The 19,342-nt window shown below is 34.3% G+C and overlaps 2 protein-coding genes, 1 long non-coding RNA gene and 1 pseudogene across 9 annotated transcripts in view; 3 read left to right on the top strand and 1 right to left on the bottom strand.

The window, feature by feature from the left end:
* The window catches only part of LOC145730998 (cytochrome b5 reductase 4), a 72,994-nt gene that overhangs the window by 4,830 nt on the left and 48,822 nt on the right, over nucleotides 1–19,342 (bottom strand). The gene's annotated exons all lie outside the window — the stretch shown is intronic.
* LOC145730965 (uncharacterized) lies at nucleotides 1,337–8,994 on the top strand. 4 transcript variants are annotated; one of them, XM_081982531.1, is made up of 6 exons: nucleotides 1,934–2,089; nucleotides 4,036–4,255; nucleotides 4,311–4,872; nucleotides 5,165–5,366; nucleotides 8,003–8,867; nucleotides 8,921–8,994. In XM_081982531.1, exons 2-5 carry the CDS (start codon nucleotides 4,048–4,050, stop codon nucleotides 8,858–8,860), a joined length of 1,830 nt encoding a protein of 609 aa, XP_081838657.1. In that variant the 5' UTR covers nucleotides 1,934–2,089; nucleotides 4,036–4,047; the 3' UTR covers nucleotides 8,861–8,867; nucleotides 8,921–8,994. The 4 variants fall into 4 exon arrangements, with proteins under 4 accessions (XP_081838642.1, XP_081838657.1, XP_081838634.1 ...); XM_081982516.1 differs by lacking the exon at nucleotides 1,934–2,089 and adding an exon at nucleotides 1,337–1,488 and having other exon boundaries at nucleotides 8,003–8,994; XM_081982508.1 differs by having other exon boundaries at nucleotides 8,003–8,994.
* LOC145731096 (venom serine carboxypeptidase pseudogene) lies at nucleotides 10,593–12,060 on the top strand (annotated as a pseudogene).
* Nucleotides 14,031–14,635, top strand: LOC145731110 (uncharacterized). Its single transcript, XR_014178743.1, has 2 exons — nucleotides 14,031–14,346; nucleotides 14,418–14,635. It is a non-coding gene; the product is annotated as an uncharacterized LOC145731110 (long non-coding RNA).

Here is a 19,342-nt window from a genome sequence, read left to right as displayed (position 1 = left end):
AAAAATGTTTTTATGGTTTTCTAGAATTTTGACAGCTTTGTCATTTGTCATATGGCAATTAAACTACGCTCCACCCTGTACCTACTGCCAGTACTAGATTCAGTTTGTGTCACTTGTACAAATCTAACCCTCAAACAAATCGTTCGTCACATCTGTCAAACTTGTGCTTATAGAGCTATAAATTCAGATTGTACACTTTTGAAACTGGAACGAAACAAATTTGACACTTCTGCGTCGTGTTGAGCAAATTTTGACAGTAATTATATATTTGACAGTTGTCACGTGACACGAAACTAAGTACTGAATTGTTACTTATATTACAACTGTCTGAATTCAGTCCATAAACTTATCAACATAATAAAACACCCAACGCTGAATGGTTTTAAAACCGCAACATGCCTAGTGCAGTTTTATTTTATTTTGACATTAATGACATATTTAACAGTTGTCACGTGACACAACACTAAATCCTAAACTGTCACAACTGAAAATCCAGTCCATGAATCTATAAAACCCAATGTTGAATGGTTTTGAAACCGCAAAATGTATAATGTATATGTTTTGTCTAATAAATGGCATATTTGACAGCTGTCACGTGACACAAAACCAAATCTTGAATTGTTACTTACGTTACAAAATGTCGATAGTCAAAGTCAAAGTCCTTTCATGGGAAGTATAAATATTTATAATGTTTTGACAGTAACAAAGGAGGTTTGTTGCTTGTCTTTCGTCCTGTGTTGATTGATTTTTAGATGAAGTGATCATGTGACCAACTGACAAATGACGTCACATCCGTTCCGGCAGACTGACACATGTATTTTTTTTTCTTCTCACCGTTAATTTTGTATGAATTCATTTGAAATTTTCAGAACTGTATCCAACCAAAATAACGTTATTTTTTATATAGAATCTGCTGTTAGAATTATGTGCTTGCAATTTGGAACACCTTGTATGCTGAAATTCGACTGTCTCTGATTTATCAAAATGACAAATCAATTTATTACTACCTAGAAAAACAATTACTAGATTAAAGTTTTACAATCATTAATCTATAAATCTTCCGCATTATCTGATCAAATAAATAAAGTTAACAAGGAGAACTTAGCCCAGTTTTGAAGATAAAAAAAAACCTAAATAGCAATAAACTTTTATTGTTATCTATCAACGCTTGTCTTTATACTTCAATACATAATACACATGTTACATATCTGAAATTTCGTTTTCTTTTTTTTAAACATTATTAAGGAAAATATGTTTCTCTGAACATAAAAATATGACTGATTTATTGTAATCTTAATAACTGATTATACTGATATAATGAGATTTTAGGACACAATATTTTCAGGTTATGAATGGAACCTGTGCAGTACATTTATTGTGCTTCAATAATTTATAAGTGCTGAGATTCAGGATGATAATCTAAAAAGACAACTCACAAACAATAAGAGAAGCTTAAAAAAATTTGCTAAAGATATCGAAGATGCAATGGTGAGTCTATATGTATAAGTTAGTGAATTTAATGGATTCTCCTAGATAACATGATTTGAACGAAACTGGATTTTTTGTGTATAGTAGAGAATAGAGATGCGTTTTGTCTCGTTAATAAATTTTACATTAGACATTCCAAAAGAGGTATAGATCCTGTTATTGTAAGTATATAATTGTGTGCAATGTTAAAAAAGTAAAAGAAATAGTAGGATATTGTAAGTGGGAAGGACGTCAAATTAATCAAACAGAAATTATTAGATCACATCAACCTGTCATATAATTTACAACACTAAAATAAATAAAATTTAAGTTCCAACAATGGATTTGTAGTTAAGGCGGGACAAAATTTTAGCAACAAATTATTTATTAATTATTTTACAGTTTGATTAGATAAATTGTATAGATTATGATAAATTATATTCACATACGAGTTAACTTTTACAATTATATTTTTACACGATAGGATATCTTCACAAATTTTATAAAGCGACCTAATCTCAGATTACATTTTATATACCTATATCAATTGTTTAGTTGTACATCACTAATATTATTATAAAGTTGCCTGGTATTTTGATGTGAATTCTGTCAGAACAAGCTTGTAAGTAATTTTTAAATCGTAGTTATTAGTACTTACACCTTTAGTGTGATATTTGTGTCTGGATGCTTATACAGGGTGTTACAAATGGAGGCATTAGAATTACTATATCAGAAACTATATAGTTGACAGAGCTTTAGTTAAATGAAGGCAAAGTTGCATATTTTATTTCTAAAGAATTTGGTAAAAAAAAATTTAATTACATCCGGAGATATCCGACAAAAACCGAAAAAGTCAAATTTTGGAAAAATCAATGGCACCTTCTGGATGCACTTTTTTATGCTCTTCAAACACACTCCAACCGAAGCTATAACGAGAGTCGACAAAATGGTTTTTCATCTTATATGTTTCATAGTTTTGCAAGAACCAAGTCAAGTTTGTCATATTCAAACCATCAACTGATATTGTTGAGTCAGTGAGGTCCCACAGCAATATGAATCATGTAATTTCTATGGGAATAACGTGATGTCAATTCTTCTTTGTTCACACGATGTTTGGCATACAGTACGCTTCTATTCCGCATTAAGCATAACAATCTGTGAAATATGTTGACTGCAGACTCCAGTGTGTTTAGTTCAGCCTGGGTTACTGTGAAAATATCCTCCTCCTCCTCTTTCCATTATCCTCCAAAGGAGTTCAACTTCCGATTATAGTATTTCGGGTATTTATTTCTTCTAAAATTTGTTCTATATCACCTTTGTAAAGTTTTTCACAGTATACTTTCCAAACTTCTGCTATACCATTGGCGTTGTTTATAATTTCTCCCTCCTCGTTTTTTATTACTTAGGTGCGTAGTTTGAATTCTTTATCTTACTTTGTTAAACAATTCTCGAGACTCATGTTGTTGGAATGTTCCTCAAGTTCCCTACAGACCCCTACGATGTGGTCATTTTTGTCTCGCCTGCTTGCTGCTTTGTTCTCTTTGTTTAGTTTTATCCTGGTTCTGTCCATATTATCTTTGATAATATGGATAATATGGATCATCTTATTTTGATAAGATTCCTAATCATTTCTGTCTGAAATACGATCTCCATTATGCCCATGTATAAGACCATATTATTCCCTTCTCCTTTTGCACATGGCATCTGTACATCAGATCAGGGCCTAGATTCTTGAAACGAGGGAAGAGAGTTATCAAGAGAAAGGAATACATAATTTGACAGAAACTTGTTATTGCCAACCAGTTCTGCCCATTTCTATCGGCAATTTTACTCCCTGCGTTCAAGAACTAGGGCCCAGATGATTTCTTTTTCACGATGTGTATGCTTCTATTGCTCTAGATCAGGAGATTACCTGATAAGATTTATTGAATCTTAGTGCACTTTTCATTTTGTTCGACTGCATCATAAAGATGTGATAACTTTTTCTACCAGATTTAGAATCAGCATCCCCAAAAACCTCTTAGACCTCTTCAAATTCGCAGTATATAAAATGTTTTACAATCCACGTAGTGGCAATGTTATTCAAAACGGTAGACTACATACAAAAAACGGGAGAACGGTAGATGAACCACAAAAATGGTAGATATAGGGTTTTAACGGTAGATCTGGCACCACTGAAGAGCTGATAACTAGTTAAGTGAAACTTAATTTGAGAAATTCAATGGTAGAAGATTGATATTCTTGTATTAGGCCTAGATTGTTGACAACGTTAGAACTTACTATCTGAATTCTTTTTTTACTTTTCGGTTTTTAGGTTACCTCGACTGCTCAACCGTATAGTGGTTGACTAATATGGCGACTTCCGTTTCCGGTCGCTTAATAGACTTAAAAACGGTGTTATTGTTCCCTCCTGATACTTGTTCTTTTTACTCAAGGGTTTCTACGAAGATACCAAAACACATTTTGTGTGGGCACTAAATAGCGCAACATTTTCTTCACTTAATTAATACGGTTTTTAAGATCTTGGAAAGCTCATCCTGCATATAAAATAAATTCGAATGTTTTCAGATTGCCTAAACCATGTACGCATCAGCGGTAGGCATAGACTTGGGTACCACCAACACAGCAGTAGCAATTTTGACAAATGGAAGTCCGGACATCGTCGTCAATAAGCAGGGTCAACGGTTGACTCCTTCGGTAGTTTTCTACAGTCCACATTCTTTAAGTTGTTGTGTTGGTACAGTCGCTAAGGACCAATATACTGTTTCTTTCTCTAACTTCTGTTTTGGTGGGTAGTAAACGAAATTTATTCTAATTTATTATAATGTAACCTATTTAAATAGATATAAAACGAATCATCGGGAGAAGTTACTCCGATATTTATGTCCAAGATTTTGTGAAAAAAGAACAAGCCAAATCAATCCACCTGAAAATAGTTTCCTCCGAAAATAATAACGAACCAAGGATCCAACTTGCTTGTAACAACAACTCTATTCCATCGACCAAATCACCTGAGGACATTTCGTCAGATCTGCTCAAATACATCAAAGAATCGATTAAGGAGAAAGTGGGCACTGATATCAAAGATGCGGTAATTTCAGTGCCTGCCTACTTTAGCTATGCTCAAAGGGCAGCTACGAAACGGGCCGCTGAAAAAGCGGGATTCAACGTTTTGAAGTTAATTACTGAACCTGTAGCTGCGGCTATTCAGTATACATTCAGGAAAAAAGAGAGTGATGGAAACTTATTGATGTTTGATCTGGGAGGCGGCACTTTGGATTTATCCATATTATCGATAAGAAATGGTCATTTTACTGTAAAAAGCATCGAGGGAGATATTTTTCTGGGAGGAAGTGACTTTGATGAGAAGGTTTTTGATTTTTTACTAGCTGAGGTTGGCCGAAGGTGAGTCGTTTATTATAATTCGATTTATTAGTTATTGAATAGTATGAGATATAGATAGATATGAGATATCTCTTTATTTACTGTATGAAGAAGGGCCTAGAGTACTTATCGGGGTAAGTGAATGAACTAAATAGGGAAAATAGTCAATTATGTTGCAATATTTTGTTGGTTCAAAAGCAAAAGTGATTATGACTGGGTAACCTGGAACTTACAACAACTAACCACAGGTCCTGACTTTAAACAGTTTTTTTTTAAATAAATCGGTAATGTATTTAGATAATTCTTTTTTCAGGTATAAGAACACAAACAGTGTACTTTTGTACAGGTTACGAAAGTACGCTAAACGAATTAAGGAAATGTTTGCCACAATAGATGAATATACTTTCAAACTAGAACTTTTCGATGGTTCTGATGTGTGCGATTGCACAATGACAGTAACCAGAGAGGCCTTTGAGAAACATTGTGCCCCTTTGTTTAAAAGAATCGAAGATAAGGTGACTACTGCAAAAAACCAGAGTGTCCCGTAAAAATAAGTACCGATAAATTCATAATCGCTATAAACATGCAAAACAAACTTTTTTTCCTAAGCGTACAGGGTTTACTGCGACGAAAGACATTGATCGATATACGAAAAGGTATACCAGGGGCGTTTTTAGAAACCCGGTAGATTATTTTGAAAAAATCTTAAACACGTCAATTATTTTTGATAAGGTCATTTTTTTAACGAAAGTCTTATACAGAGTGAAGTTCAAACTCGACCTAAGCATTTTTCAAGTAACATGTCCTATAGATCTCAAAGCGTTATCGAGAGAATGGTTTTCAAAAGTCGAATACTTTTTATATTTTTACAGGAACAGCGGATTAAACTAACAGGAAACAAAATTGAAATACAAACAACTTAATAAACAAATTCAAAGACTATCTAGTATAAGGAAAAATTTGTATATAATAAAGCACAACAAGATGCCAAACACAACACCAGAGGTTTATTCCAATGAGCTAGTCATGAGCTATAATGAGTGAATATGGTGACACTGTCACAGACTTAAAGGAAATTTTTGAAAAAACTTGGAGGAAGTACTGCGAAAACTTGTTCCAAGATGGAAGGCAACCAGACATAACGGATGAACCTTCCACTGTCTAAATAGAGGTAGAACTAACCATTAAGAAACTTAAATCGAAAAAAGCCGCAAGCTGGGACAGCATTTCGGAGGAAAATGATAAAGGTCATGGGAGTAAGGAGTGTTGATTTATTTTACAGCCTTTGCCAAAGAATCTGGTCAACAAAAACATGGCCGGAGTACGATGCCTCTGAATAAAAAAGACGGGAAAACCGTATGTGATAAGTACCGCCTTATCTCACATGCTAGTAAAATAATGCTTTCCATGATAAAAGAAGACTAAAAACATACTTAAAATGGAAAATCTCGCGACAGCAGGCAGTGTTTGTTCGCATTCGTGGTACTCTACTGAACAAATATTAAATCTACGTCAAATCATCGAAAAATGTCACGAATTCAACAAACCGCTCTATTTATGTTTTGTTGATTATCGCGTACCCTTTTGATTGCATTAAATGAAACCATGTTTGGACAGTCCTGAAGGGAATGGAAGCTCGGGACTCATCAAGCTATACAGAAGCAATAAAGCAGATGTAAGAATCGACAACCAACTATCCAACATCTGTATTGTTTTATTGAATAAGGAGTCCGGCAAGGATGTTGCTCATTCTGTACAAAGAACATATTATGGGAAAGGTGACAGACGGATGGAAGGGGGAAATTGCTATTGGCGTACTAAAGATCTCCAACCTCCGCTATGCAGATGACACCGTCCTGTTGACTAGCACCCAAGACAAACTCCTAGCAATCCTGCATAATCTGGAACCTAAAAGTAGAAACCTTGGCATATATTACTCAAAAACGATAGAGATCGTAATAATTAGCCAGACATGTCCGGTGGATGTCAGGTCGTTAACCAGTACATGTACGTATATGGGAACATTGATTTCAAACCAAGGGGCTGTTCTTAGGAAATTAATCGTAGATGTGAACAGCAAAAAGCCTTAAAAAATATGGCGAGAGTATTTTATACATTAAAAAAAAACTGTCACCAAAACACTAATATTCCCAGTCCTGCTATACAGAAACTGGGTCACTAAAAGCCGTCGATCGCAGATAGATTGACGCGTTTGAACTCTGGTGTTGGAGTAGCAAAGAGAACTAATGAGTCTGTGAGCGACTAATAGTCCAGGGAAGATAGAAGGTAGGTTAGGTTAGGACAACACGCTGGACTGACCAAATAAAAGCATCCACTGACTTAACAGAAAATCACATACAACCGTGAAAAGTGGCGAGAATACCAAATGATTGAAGCTGTGATCACTTCTAAGGAGAAAACGAAGAAGAAGAAGAAGAAGGAATGAACATTTGAAAGTTTGAATTTTAATGTTCTTTTTTAATATTTAACAAAACTCAGAGGTTCTATTTGAAAAAATTAACTTTCGATCATTTTTACAAACCTTGTATAATGTAGAACAAAATTTCTCATTCAAAACTACCACCTAAAACCCCTTTATGCTACTTTTGAAATTTACATTTCCTACTAATCCCAGGGGCGAAGACGCAGTAATAAAAAATGATTTCAGCTAAGTTTGAGGAAATAAATAGAAATTAATTATTCCATTGGAAATAGATATGCAAACGGGTTATACATAAATAATTGGAATTAAAAAGCGGGTTGGTTGGAATTAAAAAATAGAAAGGTATAATAAATAATATATATATTATATTTAAAATATCAAACTTGCTACTAATTGTTATATTATCTTAAATATATTTTTGTGGGATTGGATATTAGTCATGTGTTACCAATATTTCAACATTTTCACATTCTAAGTGTACCTTTTCCTATTTCGATATATTTCATCGTGAACGCCTCGTTTATTTCCTTTTCTGAACTGAAATTTAATTGAATGACTAATTAACTTACCTTAGTCTTAATATAAATTAAATTATGTAAGAATTGGATGATTTTGTGATATCCTTAGAGAGCTGAAAATTTGTCGGTATAATTATGAGATACCCCCTGTATAGTTGATTGAATATTTTAAAAACGTTTTACATTTTAGGTGAAACAATGTCTGCAATCTGCAAAAATGAGTCCAAAGGATATCGACAAAGTAGTTCTTGTTGGCGGTTCTACAAGGATCCTTAAAGTACGTCAAATTTTATCAAACATATTTCCACATATAGAATTGAGTATCGACATAAACCAAGATGAAGCTGTAGCATTAGGAGCCAGCATTCATGCTGCTTTATTAAAAAATGAGATTTCCGATAATGAAAGATACGCCATAACAGAAGTGGCACCATTTACCATTGGAATTCAATCCAAGTATAACCTAATGACCGATTTCATACGAAAAGGTGCTAAGTTGCCAAGTACCTCTAGTCAAATACTAACAACAACCGAAAACAACCAAAAACAAGTTGAGTTTGAAATATTCGAGGGAGAACGGAAAAACTGCGAACTAAACAATCGACTAGGTGGATTTTCCATTAACAATTTACCACCAGGTAGAGCAGGTGATGTAGACTTTAAAGTTATCTATCATCTGGACGAAAATGGTGTCCTGACTGTCACAGCCACTGAAATGAAAACTGGAGTCCACAACCAACTCCAAATAGAAATGCAAAGTCTTACTTTATGTTCTCGCGCCACTTTTGTATCACTTGAAGAAGAAGAGAGGCTGAAAGCAGACGATAAAATGTACGAAGAATTTTGTCGACTTAGGCTTAGAGCGGAAACGTTCTGTAAGCAAGTGCTTTTCGACCTAGGCGAAGCAAATATGCGAACTGGAGTGATCATAAAAAAGCAATGTGAAAACTTCTTGCAGAAAATTAACACTTTGGATTACACAGAAATCGACCAGTTAGAAATTGAATTTTTGAAGGTTATGAGAGACATCAAAAGGTTTTTTCACTAATACTGTGGTTAGTTAACTTTATTTTACTGGTGTATTAGCTATACATATGTATACTTACAGGTAGAAACACTATAATTACTGTAGGATTTGTTTGCTGGTTATCCTAAGTAATATAATTATCTTGGCATAAGAAATTACAAGTTATTTTCCCAGTTTTATGTACATTATTGACAATTTAGACGCAAAACGGCTCTAGAATATCGAATTTTTAAATTTTGGAATGTCTGCTTACTCTTTTGGAGGAGAATCAAATACCCCCATAAACTACGAATTACGTTAACCTATAATTACCTAAGTACTTAATTAATGCTCAAAAGAGCATTGCCATCTCAAGTGTAATGATGTAAGCAAGCAATCGTAAAAGATATAGTACTGGTATTGTTTGCATTGTGATAAAGTAGAGAAAATTTAGGATTTGTGGCGAACAAATCATCACGTAAGTTATTAAAAGTTTGATTATTGTAGCAAATTTCAAGATTTTAATCAAGCTTCCGGCATGGCAAAATGCTTTAAAATCTAAATGTGGTCCAACTTTTAAAGCATTTGTTAGTGACAATGACGTGGTTATGACTATGTAATATTAAAGCAATTCCTGAGAGCAGATTTGTAAAAACTTATCGAAACGACTACTTTACAAACAAAAAGTACTTACTCTTATTGACTTCTAGGAAAAAAAAAAGAAAAATGTACAGGGAAAAAATCAGCAGACAAGTACAAATTAGCTATTTAGAATAATTAAAATTGTCAGTACTTAATTTTACGTATCAATATTACTTTTACGTCTTTTGCATAACAGTTGCACAAATTTAAAGGTTCCATTGCAAAAACAATTATTTATATCTGTCTGTCTTCTTTCAGCCTTTAATTCATAAAGAACTATTCCGGCCAATCAATAGCTAGACAAAAGACACTACAACTCAAAATCACACAAACTCATCACATTTAATTGGTTAAACGTAGGATATACAAGGAAATAACATATGTCCTGTTTTTTAGAAAGTAAAACATTCAATGGTACAAATGTTGTCCAACAAAACTTCTCTATGATTTTTTACCACAGCACTTAAACTCCATATCTGTGATATGTTGCTAAATTCTTTCACCGAGTCAGACTGAACTGAATATAGTAGTAGAGTGTCATTTGCTTTTATCGAATCGAGGAAAAAGATTCAATGAATTAATTTACCAAGCAAATATTGGTTAAGAAATTAAAGCATTGGAAGAATTTTTATTTTCACAAAAATAATTTAAGAAAGCTCTATCAGAAAAGCCTTAGAGTTCTACAAGGGTCTGAGACTGGTAAGCAGATTAAAAACATGATCAAAAGGTTATCATCAAAACGATACAATCTACTTAAAAAATCTTTGCAAACCACAACTACAAATTGTTTTGTACAATGATAATAAATCAGATAATGACACTAAACGTAACTTTTTTCTATACATACGAAAGTCTCAAATGCTGAATCATTATGTTGTCGTATATGTCTGACATGAAAACACCCAAACCTCCTTAATTTTGATTGTTTCAGAATTAATCGGTTTATAAATCTAATTCAGTCACTCGAATAATAATTATCCGACTTTGACTAAGATAAAATCTATTGAAAACAGCCACTTTAAATGTTTTTGATTACAACTATCAGTAGATTATTTAAGAGTATGGATGCACTTAAGCACTGATAGTCCTTCTGTAGCTACATTCAGGTAAGCAACTTTCTTAACTAATAATATCCTGGGGAATAACAAACTGAATATTTTCAGCTTGTCCTCTAATTATGGGAAAACTGCCATTACTCCTGCTTGCCTTGGCTGGTTTAGCGTCCGCAAAAAATCCTTTTTACAACATTGAACCCTTCATTCATAAATCAGTTAGTGCTGTAGGAGAACCTCTGATTTTGACCGATTACATCGAAGCTGACCAAATTTCAGTAGGAAGAGAATCATCTCGTGTATTGCCAGTGTTATTTAAAGATGTCGAAAGTTATTCAGGATACTTTACCGTAGACAAAGAAGTTAATGCAAACTTGTTCTTCTGGTTCTTCCCATCTGCAAACAACTACACAGAAGATCCTGTTCTTTTATGGTTGCAAGGTGGTCCAGGAGTGTCGAGTTTATTTGGTCTCTTTACTGAAAATGGACCATTTACTGTTGAAGGTGATGTTCTGGGTTTAAGGGAATATTCGTGGCATAGAAACTTTTCCGTTTTATATATCGATCAACCTGTTGGAACTGGTTATAGTTATACCGAAGGTTCTTTGGTTACCAATCAGACTGAAGTTGGTGAACATTTGTACAGCGCGTTGACACAGTTCTTCCAAGTATTCCCAGAGATCAGAGAAAATCCATTTTACATCTCTGGAGAGTCATACGCAGGAAAGTACGTGCCTGCCATTGGTCACACTATTCACCGAAAGAACCCAAACGCTAGTGAAAAAATCAACCTCCAAGGACTGATAATTGGAAATGGTCTCAGTGACCCAGTTAACCAGTTTAATTACGGAGCACTGCTTTATCAATTAGGATTGATTGACACTAATGCTTTAAACGACTTCACTGAAATTCAAACAGTAATCACTGATTTAATCAAAGAGGAGCGTTATCAAGAGGCAACTTACTACTGGAATGAAATGTTGGATTTACTGTTTTACGGTAACACTGGTTTGAATAACATCTACAACTTCCTCACGGATGAACAAGATTCACCTACTGACTGGCAAAGCTATATAGTTAATGATCTAATTAGACAAGCAATTCACGTCGGTAACCAGGAATTTGTTTCCGTAAGCGACCCAGTATACGTGCAACTTTATGCCGATATCACTAAAAGTGTAGCCGATTGGGTAACCGAACTGCTCAGTAATTATAGAGTTCTCATCTACAATGGCCAGTTGGATATCATCGTTGCATACGTTTTAACCGAAAACTATCTGCTAAACTTGGATTTCAGTGCTGCTGCAGAATACAAGACCGCTTCCAGAGAAATTTGGTCCAGCGGAAGTCACGTGGTCGGTTATGTGAAGACAGCCGGTAATTTGACGGAAGTATTGGTGAGGAATGCAGGACACATGGTTCCTTCCGACCAGCCTGAATATGCCTATCAACTGATTTATAATTTTATCAACGGTGAACCAATTAGTGGACAATAATTTCTAGACTTTTTGACATTTGACATTTTTGAAAGTAAAATTTCTTACAAAACATGTTAGTTTTTTTTTGGGTGTTATTTGTACTTGTGACGCCGAAGAAATGGAGTAATAAACGTGCATAACCATCCCATTTGACCCCAAATAACTTACTGAAAATTTAGATTAAGTAATTAGAGAAGATTATCCCAAGATTTACAAGATGAATATCTGCTCGTCTAATAGTGCGAAATGCAAACCTTCTAATTAATCAACAAAACCTAAATCTAACACACAGAATTAGATGCTTATTAATTATTCCCACTCGTCAAATTATAAGAAGAAGCGATGACTTTCAAGATTATATTTTTTTGGTTAAGTATCTTTTCCTGTTGATTCACCATTTTTATCCGTACTTATACATTACCCACTTCAGAATCACAGTCGGTAAAAATCTAAATTAATATTATGTAAACTGTGCTTTAAATACGTCAGTTGAAAGATAACCTATGTTTTAGATAACATTTTTGTTTATTAGATTTTGTTGCAGTACAATAATTTTGAATTTTGAAAAACTAGGTATCCTTGCATAAAATTGGTTCAATGAATTTGGCTCTTATGCAACGTTGCTTCTATGACATTTACGTCGAAACTGTTGGAAGGTCACAAAAGAATCAATGACTTGTCATTTGAAATTATTAACCCCAAGATAGCACCAGGATTTGACCTTATTAATGGTGAAATCCTGAAACAGCTCCAGCGTAAAGTAATTATAAAATTATCTCATCTTAATAATGCATTATTTAGACTGTTACGTACCTAGGATATGGAAGTAGCTGAAGTAATAATGATTCCCAAACATGAAACACCTCCAAAAGAAGTATTGTCATATAGGTCCATTTCCTTACTACCAGTAATCCAAAACAATTTAGAGAAAATACTGTTAAAGCGAATGACACCTATAACTGAAAGGAATAACTTAATCCCTTCTCATCAATTTGGTTTCAGAGAGAAACACTCAACCATTAATCAATCACTGATTTTACAGAAAGAAGAAAATAAAATTTGCTCTACCATTTTTCTTGATATGGCGCCAGCTTTCGATAAAGTAGGGCATGAAGGACTTAATTACAAACTAATCCTGCCAAAACTATGTGCACAATTGCTGAACTCATCCAAAGATGTACACTTGTGATATAACCAAAATTGGAACATGACACTATAGCAACCTTTGCTGACGATACTGCCCTTATAGCTGTGGGCGAGAAACACAATAGCTTTGATTGGGTTTTTGATTCTAAACTGTTTCGTATATGGGTTTGGACCATTTGCACTATAATTTGTATAAAGTACTGTAAATCAGTGCACAGCAATACTTATACCATCCATGCAGATGGCCTAATTCCTAAACTAATTGTATGGCATATCCAACTGCTTGTCAAGACATTAGGAAGCGAATGAAAGTACGAGCTTTTGTAAGACAGCTCAGTTAAGGAGCATGAAGAATTGTGACACAGTGTAATATTATGACTAGGCAGCCTAGATGCCAAATTCTACATGATTCCTTGGCCTACGCCTTGGAGTTTCAAGCAAGTGTCACGAAGACACAAACGGATGCGTCAAGAAATAAGAAGCCAAACACTAGAATACAGAAACATGAAACTGTTAGAGGCATTCCGAAAGAAACTAATGGAACTGTGGAGTAAAATAAAAAGACAAAACAATCATAACGCCCAAACGAAGCTGTTTTTCCGATCTTTCATATGCTAGAAGTGTGAAGAGAACATTCGTCCACGATGTCCTAAACCCAGAAAAATGGAGAATCAGAAAAAAAGGAAGAACCAGTTTTCCGTGGGAAAACCGTCTAGGAAACACTGTCAGGCCCCACCAATAATCATCAAACTAATCCGACTTCAGCATAACATTTAGTTGTTTTTTGTTATCTCGTAAAAAAGAGATAGCAATAAGTCGATATTTTCAAAAAAATATTGTGTACTAACCTAAAGAACCTAAAAATACAATATATCTCAAAGAAGTGGCACCCATCACAAATTTTTGAGTTTCCATTATTGATTTGTTTTCAAGATGGACAAGAAGCGATCTCAAAACCTAACACATTTTTCTTATTTGCCTACCGTTAACAGTATGCCAGTTCAATGGCAATATATGTTTCTGATTGATGTTCTCATTATATTGACAGACCATCAACTGTGACAACAACCTACAGTCAATACAATTTTCAGCTTTGAATACAAAAATAAAACATGGCCAAGAACAAAATAAAGTATCCAACAAACTATAAACCAAAACCAAAACCTAAGTTCTTTAGCCGAGAAAAGCTGAGCCCTAGTGACCTAAACAGGTATTTAATACTATAAACACAGACTTGCAAGTAATTTCTATAAGGTTTTAGTAATGTATACAATATTTCAGCGCTATGAACTATGTCCTATGCGTTTCAGTTCCATTCTTTTTGGGAATGTTGGGAGTTACGTTGTATTTTTGGTTTACCAATGACGAGCCAATTTTTTACGATTTCAAAAAATTGTAATATTTTTAGTGTATATCAATAATTAGAAAGTGGGTATTTATCTACAAACTATAAATATGTTAAATCAATACTAAACAATAAACAACGCGTAAACACCGTATTAATTTGATTTTATTAGAGTAGATTCAACTTTACGAGCCATATAAAGCGACAACGAATGAGAGTTTTAGCTCCGTTTACTAGGGAAATTTACTTGAGTAAATTCGTTTGATTGTATTAGAATCCCCTAACAGGATCGCAAATATAAACACGTATATAGTCCAATATATTGTTCTGTTCGACTGTGTAGGTTTTCTTTTTTAGGGTCCTGAAAGGAATCCAATCTCCATTTGCATTATTTGTTTTGAACCAACCAAAAAAAAATCCGGGTATAGAGATTCTAGCACGTAAAACAATAGATATTTACCTGACAAATGCGGAAAATGATATTTTTCCGCATGCCATTGCAGTTTGCCTAATAACGTTTTAAGTGAATATTGTTGCTATAACTTGTTTGTCATTTATTGTGATAAAGGAAATTGAATTTTTGCTCGTGAAATGTGACGTAATTAAGTGTAAAACGTGAAAAAGTGTTCAATTGGTCTTGCAGAACAGTGATAATATAAAGTAAAACGCTATTATTTTGTGCATGGTGATCTTCGATAAGGCCATAATTAATGCTTTCCAATGACAGTCAAAGTCAGATGTTGAAATCCGTTATCTAATAATTGGTTAAGAATTGAACCGCTATGAAGGTTGAAGAAAATAAGGCTCTCTGTAGAGAAAAAGTCTTTGAGCTAAAAGAAAAGCTCACAACAGGTAAAAAACAACGGCAAATTCATCATCGAAGTAGGATGAATCTAAATAATTACACAAACATCCCTGAAGTTAAGGCAACTACAACAACGACGCCTTGACACAAGAATGGAAAGACCAGAGGAAAAGGAAAAAGGAAATAGAACCAAAGATTTCAAGCATGGAGCCAAAACAAAAGAACATATCTCTTCTGAAGTTCACAATATAAACACTAACAGGAAAGAAGAAGAGCGCCAAACATCATTACACCAAGAGACAAAAACGTCATCAGCTTCTTCCTCGAGACTTTTCTCTCTTACACTTTTAATAAGTTCATCATCCGATATCTTCATCACTAACTTATGAACATCCAGGAAGAATGTTTTTGACTTCTTCTAGTGACATGTTTCATCTTCTCCTGTTTTGAACTTCTTTTTCCCTTTTGTTTTCTTCTTTAGTTGATATGTCCTTCAATTTATTCTAAATTTACTAGGACTTAATTAACCAAGTTCCAAGCTTCTGCCACCATGTAAGTGAAATCTTTCAAATTAATTTTTTGTGGTTAGCTAAGGACAAGGTTTATAAGACAGGGTGATACTATATCCCTCAAACTTCACTGCGGTGATGGAACCCGCATTCAAACAACTGAACTGGGTGCATATTCTTGAAACGAGGGAAGGGAATTATCAAGAGAAAGGCCTGTAGAATGTGACAGGAACTGCCCATTGTCAGGTTCTTTTGTCACATTCTATCAACACTTCTCTTGAGAATTCCGTTCCCTGCTTTCAAGAATTAGGCCCCTGGACGAATAAAGGCATAAATATAGACGGCAAACATCTACATCATCTTCGTTTCGCTGACGACATAGTTATAACAACCGACAATCTAGAAGACGCTCAAGAAATGCTGGAAGATGTAAAGCAACCAGAGTAGGCAGCAAGTAAGAGTAGGACTGTATATGAGCTGCCATAAAACACAGTTTATGACAAATATGATGGTCAGCGGAAACCTGGTGACAGACGAAGAAGACGAAATATAGCAAACGTACCAATATAAATATCTCGGTCACGAAATACAAATCTGCAGAGACAACCAGAAAAATGAAGTCACTCGACGCATAGGGCAGCTGTTGGCAAACTGAGAAACACCCTTAAAATGAATCGAGGAATCGAAGTGGAGATGGGCTGGACACGGGGTTCGCATTAAAGACAACCAATGGACCAAACGAATCCTGGAATGAAGACCCAGAGAAGAATTAACCCTGTTTGGGACATAATGAATGGCTAAAGGGGATGCTGAATAATAAGGAAACCCTAGTGGCCATAATATGGCCTAACAATTTTAGTAAGTACTTGAGAACCTACTGGAGTTTCTGAGAGTCTGGATAAGGAGCATCTCTTCGTTGGACCTGTCTATACTCAGCAGAGGCAAATACTCTTCTCTGAAGTCCGAGGTTAGCATCAACCAAGTGATAGAGGTTATAGGTATATAGTTTAAAAAACAAAAATTGTCGAAACATACAATATGCGCTTAGGACACAACGATCTTCTCGTGACTTAACTATTTGATTATCTTTAGACTATGTTTTTATAGAGAAGCATGAAGAAAAATGAACTTTTGAGCACAAAAAAATGGTTTACAATTTTCCTTATATTCAAATAAATATTCAGTTTTTGTTTTTGTAGTTGGAAATCATATTTTAGTAAAAATATGAAACTAAATTGAACCGTTGCTTCGTGCCAGAATTTATTTTGCATTGAAAGTTTTGATATTGCCGACTGGAAGACTCCAACTAGCAATAAATCAGTTTCTTTTAAGCCAAGATCAGCGTTCGAAACATGTTTACTATTCCGCTTCCGTTATTGCTTTATCTGTTATAAGCCGGAACCGATTTAAATCATATTTGTCGCATCTTGAATGTTTCTTTCTAGATGGTTTATCTTACGTTATGCTTGCCATTGCAGCTGCTATAAAACGAGGATACGATGGCACTCACCTGAAACAAAGAAAAATGTATACTGCAGTGTTAAAGATTTATTTATCAGTGAAAGAGACTGGCATTGTAAAATAAATCTTGCTACATTTGATTTGGTTAAGTACTCAATAAGAGAGATTAATGAAAAAGTTTTTCTAATTTGCACCAAAAAGCAATAGTAGAAAATGGTTATTTTCCTAACAAGTGCTAGGAGCAATTTTTTCCAACCAAAAGTTAGAAAGGATACAACTCTTCACCTGGTTTTCATTATACCAAATTGAAAATAATACATATTCCCACATATTCCTTCTTGTAGCGTTCTGTTGACTTTGACGTTAATAAATCAAAACTTTGGGGGTTGATACAAAGAATTCAGGAGGAAATATTTTTTGGGAAAAAGTCTAACTTTCTGCACGCAAGTAGAAAAAAATCCTATTTCTAACTAATTACAAAAAGCTAGCTATTCTTGATGTAATTACTGCCTTGTGGTGGTCGTTGACGAATAGGATTGGCAGGCTAAATAATGAGGCAACCCAGCGCAACTCAATTATCGTTTGATAGCAAACAAAAGCAAATTCATTCAAAATTTATCGAGTCTCTGTCACTGGATGTGCTTGATAACGAAAACAATAACGCACGTTCATAATAGAGAAACCCGAATTTAAACATGTCACCTGCCTATAACACTTATAACAGCCTGAAAGCCTAAAATCAGGTCGATTGTTAAAAGTGATTTGCAGCGGATCTTGAGCTACCTAAATTAGTTTCGAAGGAATAAGACTGAATTTGAGTGGAAGTTTTAGTGGTAAATGCCAATATCAACCAGGGTAAAGCGATTTAATTATAAGCAGGAGAGATATTAATATTAGGAAGACTGATTGTAGTAAGGGCTATTATTAGAGTCATTTTAGTAACAAAAAACTGCTAATAATGTGTGTGATATTATAATAAATAAGTTGCAAGAATACCATATATATTTATTTATTTTGAGTACCCTACTTTCTTTTTATTAGTTAGAAAAAATTATATTTTTCGACAATAACTTTGCAATGGCGATATCCCGGAAAAACATTAAAAGGTTTGAAAATGTCAGCGATAGAAAACAAAAAAAATCTTATCTCCACATTTGTGACAAATGATTTATTTAACTCCGCCAACATGTTTTAGTCGCAAATTAACACTGCAGCTATATTGGTTTATCGTGTTAGGCCTAATTAGTTATTTCGACTAATTTTGTACACTTGTCCATCTATAAGCTGGTTAATTCAGTCAGGTCTAATTTCATGTTCATTATTGTCTGCCTTTTTGTAATTTAGTGTCCCAGAGTTGCGGGGCATATTATGTGAATCTCTGCCGCTCTTTCGTAACCGTATAATCTGCATAACCAGAAATTTTGCTTTTCTATGCCGAGTTTTACCTGCCATATATCCGTATAAACATTATGTTTCGTATTTGGATAAAGCCGTTCACCGTTCAGCTATCCTGGTGTGATTATGCTTTTGGTCACTCCCAAGGCAGACTTTTGGACCCAAAATTGGACTATCAATACATTCTAGTAATAGTCGGGACTCCACTACATAGTTCAGGATTCAATATTCTTTGCCTTTGAAGCTCTCTTTTGATACTTCCCTCTTGCGCTTTCCATTATGCACAAATTTCTGCTTGTAAGACTGATAACGTATTTTTTTAAGGAATAGGTTATCTGTTGTTATATGTCATGTTGTTTCTTCTCTAGATTTCTATCTTTATCTAAACAGCCCTAAACATCCATCTTTGGATATAGGCCTTTTCTTTCCTCCATGTTTCTTAGATTCTATGTACCGAATTCTTTAACTAAATATTCTTTGTATTGTTGTTGGTTAATTACCTTTAACCTTAAAACCTACTTCTGCACATTATCGTAATTAACTTATGTATATTAATAGTTATTAAGGACAATCCTAGTATCTTATGTAACTAACTAATGACACATTCATGTTGGAAGCTACGACATTACATTTATGAGCAATATAAAACACGCAATCTTGCGAGACCAACTGATATTTTTGAATTACTCGG

The sequence above is a fragment of the Ips typographus genome, linkage group LG1 (assembly GCF_016097725.1).
Source record: "Ips typographus isolate SLU linkage group LG1, UJ_Ityp_2.0, whole genome shotgun sequence".
Lineage (NCBI taxonomy): Eukaryota > Metazoa > Arthropoda > Insecta > Coleoptera > Curculionidae > Ips > Ips typographus.
The sequence above is the reverse complement of the archived record's forward strand: the minus strand, read 5'-3'. Positions and strand labels throughout refer to the sequence as shown.

Excerpts from the sequence above, each read along its gene's own strand:
- LOC145730965 (XM_081982516.1), top strand. The coding sequence starts at position 4,048 with ATGTACGCATCAGCGGTAGGCATAGACTTGGGTACCACCAACACAGCA. Across the intron at positions 4,873-5,164 it reads CTAGCTGAGGTTGGCCGAAG|GTATAAGAACACAAACAGTG; the intron begins GTGAGTCGTTTA and ends TTCTTTTTTCAG. Across the intron at positions 5,367-8,002 it reads TTAAAAGAATCGAAGATAAG|GTGAAACAATGTCTGCAATC; the intron begins GTGACTACTGCA and ends TTTACATTTTAG.